Here is an 11,947-nt window from a genome sequence, read left to right on the forward strand (position 1 = left end):
CACAGAGAGGTCTGGTGAAGCATAGGGAAGCATTGTAAAGCACAGAGAGGTCTGGTAAAGCATAGGGAAGCATTGCAAAGCACAGAGAGGTAAAGCATAGGGAAGCATTGTAAAGCACAGAGAGGTCTGGTAAAGCATAGGGAAGCATTGTAAAGCACAGAGAGGTCTGGTAAAGCATAGGGAAGCATTGTAAAGCACAGAGAGGTCTGGTAAAGCATAGGGAAGCATTGTAAAGCACAGAGAGGAGAGGTCAGTGAGGAGCTAAAAACCATGCTGTGCTATACAGAGGGCCGGTTTAGACAGGCTTTACTTTACAGCCTATAGACACCCTCTACAGGCAGGTCAATTAAAGATGAAACAGCATTCATAGTAAATGTTTCATTTCTGGCCGTCACTAGACCAATACTCTTATGCTTTGATGGTTTTTTATTCTTTAATAATCCTGACTCATGCTGAGTTCAGCAGACAGGATATGATGTCATCATGCAACCAGGGGGCGACCCCCGTAATTAAGACACCTGGGGATTCCTGTCAGTTCAGTTACTCACCCTTTTTCAGCTGCAGGGCAGTCTGTGCTCCCTTGTAATTTCAATCACCCTGAAGACAATGCCACCCACATCAAAGAGAAGAATCTCAAAATAATGTCAGTACCAAGTTCTGCGGCATTCGGATAAGCTGCACCCCAGGGGATTTCAATCATTATTGATAATATCAGTTATTGTCCCAACCTTACCCCTAACTTCAAAACTAAAACCACCCTCCCTTTTGATTTTACACCAGGATTTTAAAGAGAGGAGTTTGTTTCATTGTTTTTTTCTTTAAAGCTTCAATTCAATTCAATGCAACAATTATTATTATTATTATTATTATTATTATTATTATTATTATTATTATTATTATTATTATTATTAGTAGTAGTAGTAGTAGTAGTAGTATTTATTTCTTAGCAGACAACCTTATCCAGGGCGACTTACAGTCGTAAACAAAAATACATTTCAAGAATCACAAGTATTAATACAATTAAGAGCAAGATAAAATACAATGACTTTGGTTCTAGCAAGTACAAGTATATGACAAAATACGATTCAATAACGGAGCAGATAACAGTGTCAGTGATAGTTGCATCAGGATATAATTAAATACAAAATACTACAGATTAAATGACACTTGTGACAGATTACAGTACTCTAAAGTACAGGATTAAATGCAGTAAAATAGGGAGCAGATAAGAGCAAGTAAAGAGCATTTAAGGAATAGTGATAAAGTGTCCAGAGGGAAAAGAGGAGTTTCTAAGGTGCTGTCTGAAGAGGTGAGTCTTGAGGAGGCGCCGGAAGGTGGTCAGGGACTGGGCAGTCCTGACATCTGTAGGAAGGTCATTCCACCACTGCGGGGCGAGGGTGGAGAAGGAGCGGGCTCTGGAGGCAGGGGAGCGTAGAGGAGGTAGAGAAGAATTAAGTGTCATATATATATGAGCTAAACATTACTAAAACATTTCACTCTCTCCTTATCCTTCACCTTCCCTCTCTGACCTCTTTCACCCTCCCTTTCTCCCTCTCTTCTTCCTTCCTTCTCCCTCCCTCACCCTCTTCCCTTTCTCCCTTCATCTCCTTCCCTTTCTCCTTTCTGTCCTTCTCCGTGCCTCTCTTTCTCTCTCTCTCTCTCTCTCTCTCTCTCTCTCTCTCTCTCTTTTTCCTTCTGTCTTCTATTATAATTGAATGTAACAATTGTTTGTTTGTCATTGTCTAACTTGTTCATTTGTAAAAACCAATAAACAAAGTTTGAAAAAAATAAAAATCCTTGGTATATTTTTTTAAAAGGAGACGGTTATCTTATTCAGGGATACCAGGGTATTGAGTAAGCGAGGGGTCTGAGTGAGGAGACACAGGACACACACACACACACACACAGAGACACACACACACACACACACACACACACACAGACACACGCGCACAGACACACACATACACACACACTGACACACACACACACACAACAAACCCTTCTGACACTTTTGTGGAAATAATTGTAGAATTGAAATCAATGCGTTGTCAGTTACATGTGTTACTAGAAGTTCAATACGTGAATGAAACTGGAGTTGGTGTGGTAACTCTTGCTTATAAGAAGATGTATATTTTAGTGTCGTTCCGGTAGCTTCAGATTTAGGAACACAACACTGATATAATAATAATAATTTATTTCTTAGCAGATGCCCTTATCCAGGGCGACTTACAAGATATCACATTATTTTTACATACAATTCCCCATTTATACAGTTGGGTTTTTACTGGAGCAATCTAGGTAAAGTACCTTGCTCAAGGGTATAGCAGCAGTGTCTCCACCGGGGATTGAACCCATGACCCTCCGGTCAAGAGTCCAGAGCCCTAACCACTACTCCACACTGCTGATATGCAGGACCACTCACCTTTTTATAAAATCATACAACATTCTTCCGCTATCTAAAAATCCATGTGTTTTCCACAAATACAAGCAAAAATACAAACACGGGAACTATGAGTTCAGAAGCTGCCACAGACGTACATAATACAGGCTACATCAGCCAAAGTTAAATTTGCAGCACCAGCGCCATCTAGTGCACAGCTACTGTACTGCCAGCAAAGAACAAAGAACACTGTGGGCATACTGCTGTGTAAAACACACAATTGTGTAATTACAGAAACTACAAAATGATATTGCCAGAAAAAGAAAAAAAAAAAGTCTACCGGAAGCCATAATCGCAGTACAGTAAGTATTTCATGTTAGATTTCGAAATGTCACATTTTTTCCAGTCAGTTTTTCCGTTAAGTATCTGGGAAAACTCCAAAGCGCTGGGTGTGGAATTCAATATGTTAACAAGGGAACATTATTCAGCAGCTTTCATTGGACTCTATGAAGCTGAGGGAGTTCATTCTATATAGAGGGTGTGGAATTCAATATGTTAACAAGGGAACATTATTCAGCAGCTTTCATTGGACTCTATGAAGCTGAGGGAGTTCATTCTATATAGAGGGTGTGTAATTCAATATGTTAACAAGGGAACATTATTCAGCAGCTTTCATTGGACTCTATGAAGCTGAGGGAGTTCATTCTATATAGAGGGGGTGGAATTCAATATGTTAACAAGGGAACATTATTCAGCAGCTTTCACTGGACTCTATGAAGCTGAGGGAGTTCATTCTATATAGAGGGTGTGGAATTCAATATGTTAACAAGGGAACATTATTCAGCAGCTTTCATTGGACTCTATGAAGCTGAGGGAGTTCATTCTATATAGAGGGTGTGTAATTCAATATGTTAACAAGGGAACATTATTCAGCAGCTTTCACTGGACTCTATGAAGCTGAGTGAGTTCATTCTATATAGAGGGTGTGGAATTCAATATGTTAACAAGGGAACATTATTCAGCAGCTTTCATTGGACTCTATGAAGCTGAGGGAGTTCATTCTATATAGAGGGGGTGTAATTCAATATGTTAACAAGGGAACATTATTCAGCAGCTTTCATTGGACTCTATGAAGCTGAGGGAGTTCATTCTATATAGAGGGTGTGGAATTCAATATGTTAACAAGGGAACATTATTCAGCAGCTTTCACTGGACTCTATGAAGCTGAGGGAGTTCATTCTATATAGAGGGGGTGGAATTCAATATGTTAACAAGGGAACATTATTCAGCAGCTTTCATTGGACTCTATGAAGCTGAGGGAGTTCATTCTATATAGAGGGTGTGGAATTCAATATGTTAACAAGGGAACATTATTCAGCAGCTTTCATTGGACTCTATGAAGCTGAGGGAGTTCATTCTATATAGAGGGTGTGGAATTCAATATGTTAACAAGGGAACATTATTCAGCAGCTTTCATTGGACTCTATGAAGCTGAGGGAGTTCATTCTATATAGAGGGGGTGGAATTCAATATGTTAACAAGGGAACATTATTCAGCAGCTTTCATTGGACTCTATGAAGCTGAGGGAGTTCATTCTATATAGAGGGTGTGGAATTCAATATGTTAACAGGGGAACATTATTCAGCAGCTTTCATTGGACTCTATGAAGCTGAGGGAGTTCATTCTATATAGAGGGTGTGGAATTCAATATGTTAACAAGGGAACATTATTCAGCAGCTTTCATTGGACTCTATGAAGCTGAGGGAGTTCATTCTATATAGAGGGTGTGTAATTCAATATGTTAACAAGGGAACATTATTCAGCAGCTTTCATTGGACTCTATGAAGCTGAGCGAGTTCATTCTATATAGAGGGTGTGGAATTCAATATGTTAACAAGGGAACATTATTCAGCAGCTTTCATTGGACTCTATGAAGCTGAGGGAGTTCATTCTATATAGAGGGGGTGGAATTCAATATGTTAACAAGGGAACATTATTCAGCAGCTTTCATTGGACTCTATGAAGCTGAGGGAGTTCATTCTATATAGAGGGTGTGCAATTCAATATGTTAACAAGGAAACATTATTCAGCAGCTTTCACTGGACTCTATGAAGCTGAGGGAGTTCATTCTATATAGAGGGTGTGCAATTCAATATGTTAACAAGGAAACATTATTCAGCAGCTTTCATTGGACTCTATGAAGCTGAGGGAGTTCATTCTATATAGAGGGTATGGAATTCAATATGTTAACAAGGGAACATTATTCAGCAGCTTTCATTGGACTCTATGAAGCTGAGGGAGTTCATTCTATATAGAGGGGGTGGAATTCAATATGTTAACAAGGGAACATTATTCAGCAGCTTTCATTGGACTCTATGAAGCTGAGGGAGTTCATTCTATATAGAGGGGGTGGAATTCAATATGTTAACAAGGGAACATTATTCAGCAGCTTTCATTGGACTCTATGAAGCTGAGGGAGTTCATTCTATATAGAGGGTGTGGAATTCAATATGTTAACAAGGGAACATTATTCAGCAGCTTTCATTGGACTCTATGAAGCTGAGGGAGTTCATTCTATATAGAGGGGGTGGAATTCAATATGTTAACAAGGGAACATTATTCAGCAGCTTTCACTGGACTCTATGAAGCTGAGGGAGTTCATTCTATATAGAGGGTGTGGAATTCAATATGTTAACAAGGGAACATTATTCAGCAGCTTTCATTGGACTCTATGAAGCTGAGGCAGTTCATTCTATATAGAGGGTGTGGAATTCAATATGTTAACAAGGGAACATTATTCAGCAGCTTTCATTGGACTCTATGAAGCTGAGGGAGTTCATTCTATATAGAGGGGGTGGAATTCAATATGTTAACAAGGGAACATTATTCAGCAGGTTTACATTCGACTTTATGAAGCCGAATTAGTTAATTCTGTATAGAAAGGAGGATGCGAAACTTCTGGCTATAGCTGTATGAAGCTATTTTAGCAGTAGCTACACTTATAACATCGCTGAGAGTGAGAGTGCAGATTCGATGTATTAATATCCACTTCGCTGGTGGACGATACAGCAAAAGTGCGTGGGGAAAATAAAACACGCGCTCCACACGCTCAGAGGTGGCCGCTTACAAACGCATACGGAGCGGCTCTTGTAAAAGTATCGGTCAGTGCCCTTGACCACGTGTCAGTTACTCAAGCAGAATCGGCCGGGGGTCATCTGGAACGAACTGGACTTCAAAGTAAAGGTCGGGCCGATTTCTCCACGATTAGGGCCGAGCCACGGAAAAGAAAAGTCGGATTCCACAAGGGAGAGTGTTTAAATAAAGTTCCTTGATATAAACCCCACCGGGACGATGTTCGGTACAGAGCCGGGAGATAACAAAAAATAAAAATGTAAAAAATATTTTTAAAAATAATCAATCCAGGGTATTTCTTTCAAAAAACATTACAGCAGAGTTTTGGGAAACGATTCTTATCAAATGTATGTATTGATCCTTAACGATACAGTACCAGAAAGGAAATCAAAAAAAAAAAAAAGTTTCCCTTAAACTTTCTTGGACCCCAGAGGTGGGGGGGGGGGGGGGGGGGGGGGGGGGAATTGTTACTGCATGTGTCACCTTGCAGGTAATACGTCTAAATAAGCACCAGACAGCATGTTGGGCAGAGAATGAGATGAGGCAGCGATTGCATCTCATCCAGCACTAAACGGGACATACATCATATGCACTCTGTGTAGTGCAGTCCAGCCTCGTGGATCGGAACTTCAACCCCTAACTGAGACTCTTATCTGTTCTTTATTTTACCTGTTGTTGAGAAACAGAAAAAAATGCCTGGGTGTTTAGGTAAGTTGGGCGGTTTGATTGCTGGAACCGGACTGGGATTGCTGGTCCCGTTATGGGCAGACTGGGTAGTGGTTAGGGCTCTGGACTCTTGACCGGAGGGTCGTGGGTTCAATCCCAGGTGGGGGGGGGGGGGGGGGACACTGCTGCTGTACCCTTGAGCAAGGTACTTTACCTAGATTGCTCCAGTAAAAACCCAACTGTATAAATGGGGAATTGTATGTAAAAATAATGTGATATCTTGTAACAATTGTAAGTCGCCCTGGATAAGGGCGTCTGCTAAGAAATAAATAATAATAATAATAATAATAATAATAATAATAATAATAATAATAATAATAGATTGCTTCAGTAAAAACCCAACTGTATAAATGGGTAATTGTATGTAAAAAATAATGTGATATCTTGTAACAATTGTAAGTCGCCCTGGATAAGGTCGTCTGCTAAGAAATAAATAATAATAATAATAATAATAATAATAATAATAATAATAATAATAATAATAATAACAATTTCTGTCCGATAGACTACACTGGCCGAGACGAGTGGGGGCAAAGTGCTTTGTGCTGCCATCTACTGGCCGGCGAAGGAAGTGCGTTTCACTGCTATGTACAACAGGTATAGAGCTGTGAGGCGTTGCGACTAAAAATAGATTAAGAAGAATTCTGGATATGTGCATTATTATTATTATTATTATTATTATTATTATTATTATTATTATAGCGCAGTACAGGGTTGCAATGCAAGACTATTTCAAACTTGTGTTTAATCCGTTCATTTCTCCTGTCCGTTCAGTCATGTTCTGTTCCCTGGCGCTCTCGCTCTTCTCTGAATCGATGTCGGCGCCTCTGTCCGTTACTTCAATCTCCCAGACCTACTCCCTCGCAGTCTTACTGCGAACCAACACGGCACAGCTCCTCACAACATACGTAAGTTTGACAGACCATTCAAAGCACATTGAAAGCATGGTAAAGCATAGGGAAGCATTGTAAAGCACAGAGAGGTCTGATAAAGCATAGGGAAGCATTGTAAAGCACAGAGAGGTCTGGTAAAGCATAGGGAAGCATTGTAAAGCACAGAGAGGTCTGGTAAAGCATAGGGAAGCATTGTAAAGCACAGAGAGGTCTGGTAAAGCATAGGGAAGCATTGTAAAGCACAGAGAGGTCTGGTAAAGCATAGGGAAGCATTGTAAAGCACAGAGAGGTCTGGTAAAGCATAGGGAAGCATTGTAAAGCACAGAGAGGTCTGGTAAAGCATAGGGAAGCACTGTAAAGCGCAGAGAGGTCTGGTAAAGCATAGGGAAGCATTGTAAAGCACAGAGAGGTCTGGTAAAGCATAGGGAAGCATTGTAAAGCACAGAGAGGTCTGGTAATGCCTAGGGAAGCATTGTAAAGCACAGAGAGGTCTGGTAAAGCATAGGGAAGCATTGTAAAGCACAGAGAGGTCTGGTAAAGCATAGGGAAGCATTGTAAAGCACAGAGAGGTCTGGTAAAGCATAGGGAAGCATTGTGAAGCACAGAGGTCTGGTAAAGCATAGGGAAGCATTGTAAAGCACAGAGAGGTCTGGTAAAGCATAGGGAAGCATTGTAAAGCACAGAGAGGTCTGGTAAAGCATAGGGAAGCATTGTAAAGCACAGAGAGGTCTGGTAAAGCATAGGGAAGCATTGTAAAGCACAGAGAGGTGGGTAAAGATAAAAACAGGGTAAACTACGGTAAATGCGAAGTACAGCCATAGAAACGATGTTAAATTATAAACTTTTATAAGGATCACAGAGACGCCTAAAAGTTTCATTTTTTTTTTTTTCGTACGGCGGTTGCTTCTCCTTTCCTTCTACACGAATTGCAAAACTATTTCAATTGCCACATAGAAGACACGTAATAGGATATTAAACAACGGATACGAGTTAAATATTAGGAGGATGCTACTGATTAAAAAAAAAAAAAAGATTGCTTCAGATTTTCCATTTCCTTAAGTAAAAGTCACATTTAAAAAAAATAATAATAATAAAACAAACAAAAGCTACATTGTGAGAGTGACGCGCCTGTTCGTCTCTTATTGAAGGTCTCATGAAATCTAACATTCCTGGGCTGCCCACAAGGATCTCCGGTCGCTGGAAATTCTGAGATCGTGTTTCATTCATTAAAATCGCCAGACTAGTACCAGTAGGAATGACGTCACTATACCTTATGACGCGCTAAGGAAGTGTTCGAAAGGGGAATCCCTTTTTTATGAAGTAACAGTACAGCCAATCATTTTAATAAATCCATTATTTCACAAGATGAATCAGTTTGATTTAAAACTCGATTTAGATTCCACTGAAGCATATCGATCGCTTCAAATCAGTCACACAGAAATTGGATTTTTAAATGCATGTTATCAAGTATATATAATTTTGTTTATTTAGCAGACGCCTTTATCCAAGGCGACTTACAGAGACTAGGGTGTGTGAACTATGCATCAGCTGCAGAGTCACTTACAACTACGTCTCACCCGAAAGACGGAGCACAAGGAGGTGAAGTGACTTGCTCAGGGTCACACAATGAGTCAGTGGCTGAGGTGGGATTTGAACCGGGGACCTCCTGGTTACAAGCCCTTTTCTTTAACCACTGGACCACACAGCCTCCTATTAGTACTACGAGATCAATGCAATTAGTATTGATCTCGTACTGGGTTCCCTATTACTGACGCGAGTCATAAACTTATAACCAACTTTCATACCTCCATTACTATGAGCAGTAGCTGAATTTCTGCACCCATTAAAGACGCGTGCATGCTATTGTATTTTAGTGTTATTATTTGCAATCTGTAAACGGCACTGTAATACAATAAAATGCATAAAATGTGTCATTATTAATAATAATAATAATAATAATAATAATAATAATAATAATAATAATAATAATAATTACCTCTTATTAACACTAGCAGCCTTGTCACCGATCCCGCTTTAAAGACTCCTTAAAGGAGAGCTAAGCAGTTTAAAAAAAAAAAAAATCTATTTTATGACCTCTTATTAGCAATAGTAACATTATCACTGGACAATAATAATAATAATAATAATAATAATAATAATAATAATAATAATAATAATAATAGCCAATTTTAGCCCATTTTCAATTTGTCCCGGTTCTAGTTTTGTAAAATAAAAGTTATAAAATATGTATTGTATATATTTTAATAACTTTAGTGTTTTTTTATTTTTTTGTTTGTTTGTTTAGTGTGGGCCACATTTGTATTAAATGCATGTGGGTTTTAAAATTATATTAAATTAATGTATTTATTATTATTATTATTATTATTATTATTATTATTATTATTATTATTATTATTATTATTAGTAATATTAACGTATATTTCTGTGTCTCTTCCCGGCTCTCCGCAGCACAAGTACCAAGGCAGTCCATTCAGCGATCGCGGCCTCTCCGACCACGGTCTGCAGTTGACCGGCCTGCCCGTCGCCGCCGCTTCATTCTGCGCTTGGCGACAACAGAGCGTCGAAGAGCGCCTCGGGGAAAATTTCAAGGCTTACAGCGCTTATATCGAATTCCTACGGCTGGTCACGGACGACCAAACCGCCTTAAACCCCACGGCGCTGGACTTGTTGAAGTTACTGCGGAAAACCCACAGCCGAATTCGGATGCTAGTCGGGAAACTCGCCGGTTTAATGACCGGCCTGGGGTTGACAATCCCCGAGGTGGCGGTAGACCGGCTTCCCGCGGGCTCGCTGAGCGCTTCGGATTGGGAAAGGAAAATCCGGGGATACGCCGTTTGTCTGGGACTGACCAACTGGCTTGAGCGGACCGTGAGGGATTTAACGTTTTTAAAAAAGAAGCACCGGCAATAATTTTTTTTAATTTAATTTAATTTATTGGGGCAGTGCAGCAGAGGTTATTTATTTATTGCTGGATTTATTATTTAGGACTTTTTTTGTTTTGTTTTATAATATTGATAGGATACTTCGGTCAGAAAAAAAACTAAGAATAGGATTATTTATTTATTTATTTATTTATTTATTTATTTATGTATTGTACCGCTTTTTATATTTATTAAAAAAACAAAACAAAAAAAAAAAAAAGACATACCACAGTTAGATATCGTCATTATTAGACAGGGGGCGGTAGAATCTTCAAATGAGTTTAAGATTTAAAATGATTGAAATACAGGTACAGTAAAAATTGAACTGAACTAAATAAATAAATAAATAAATAAATAAATAAATAAATAGTCAGGATATACATTTGGAAAGAGACATACGCCTCTCACACGCACGTGAAATAATTTCTGACAGACAGACAGAGAGACAGACAGACAGACACACAGACACACAGACGGACAGACGGACAGACGGACAGACACACAGATAGAGAGACACACACAGACAGATACACACAGACAGACACACAGACGGACAGACAGACAGACAGACACAGATACACACACCAGACAGATACACACACCAGACAGACAGACACACAGACAGACAGACAGAGAGACACACACAGACAGATACACACACAGACAGACACACAGACGGACAGACAGACAGACAGACACACAGACACACAGACAGATACACACACCAGACAGACAGACACACAGACAGACAGACAGAGAGACACACAGACAGACACACAGACGGACAGACAGAGAGACACACACAGACAGATACACACACAGACAGACACACAGACAGACAGACACACAGACGGACAGACAGACAGACAGATACACACACCAGACAGACAGACACACAGACAGACAGACAGAGAGACACACAGACAGACACACAGACGGACAGACAGACAGACACACAGACACACAGACAGATACACACACCAGACAGATACACACACCAGACAGACAGACACACAGACAGACAGACAGAGAGACACACACAGACAGATACACACAGACAGACACACAGACGGACAGACAGACAGACAGACACACAGACACACAGACAGATACACACACCAGACAGATACACACACCAGACAGACAGACAGAGAGACACACACAGACAGATACACACACAGACAGACACACAGACAGACAGACACACAGACGGACAGACACACAGACAGATACACACACCAGACAGACAGACACACAGACAGACAGACAGAGAGACACACACAGACAGATACACACACAGACAGACAGACACACAGACAGACAGACAGAGAGACACACACAGACAGATACACACACAGACAGACAGACAGACAGACACACAGACAGACACACAGACGGACAGACAGACAGACAGACAGACACACAGACAGACAGACAGAGAGACACACACAGACAGATACACACACAGACAGACAGACAGACACACACACACAGACAGACACACAGACGGACAGACAGACAGACAGATACACACACCAGACAGACAGACACACAGACGGACAGACAGATACACACACCAGACAGAGAGACACACACAGACAGATACACACACAGACAGACACACAGACAGACAGACAGGGTTCTGTATCCAATGACGTCAGTCCTAAAGAGTCGTGAGTCTGTCTTATTTTGCTCCGATATGCGGTCACCAGTTTTTCTAAACCTGTATGGAGAATGGGGTTGCTAGCCCTGTCCCTGATTTCCCTGTTTTGAGGAAGGTGTTCCAGTAATGCCAGTACCATAAATCGATCACAAGTTAAATCAATAATTATCATTAATGCAATAGACGTCCAGTATCAACAGGCAGTCAG

The 11,947-nt window shown here is 40.3% G+C and overlaps 1 protein-coding gene across 1 annotated transcript; it reads left to right on the forward strand.

Annotated features, from left to right (window-relative positions):
- Window positions 1-7,056: 7,056 nt before the first annotated feature.
- On the forward strand, window positions 7,057-10,065 carry LOC117970423 (cardiotrophin-2-like). Its single transcript, XM_034918211.2, has 2 exons — window positions 7,057-7,149; window positions 9,604-10,065. Exons 1-2 carry the CDS (start codon window positions 7,057-7,059, stop codon window positions 10,063-10,065), a joined length of 555 nt encoding a protein of 184 aa, XP_034774102.2.
- The last annotated feature ends 1,882 nt before the right edge of the window (window positions 10,066-11,947 follow it).

The sequence above is a fragment of the Acipenser ruthenus genome, chromosome 44, assembly GCF_902713425.1.
Source record: "Acipenser ruthenus chromosome 44, fAciRut3.2 maternal haplotype, whole genome shotgun sequence".
Taxonomy (NCBI): domain Eukaryota; kingdom Metazoa; phylum Chordata; class Actinopteri; order Acipenseriformes; family Acipenseridae; genus Acipenser; species Acipenser ruthenus.

Excerpts from the sequence above, each read along its gene's own strand:
- LOC117970423 (XM_034918211.2), top strand. The coding sequence starts at position 7,057 with ATGTCGGCGCCTCTGTCCGTTACTTCAATCTCCCAGACCTACTCCCTC. Across the intron at positions 7,150-9,603 it reads CACAGCTCCTCACAACATAC|CACAAGTACCAAGGCAGTCC; the intron begins GTAAGTTTGACA and ends GGCTCTCCGCAG.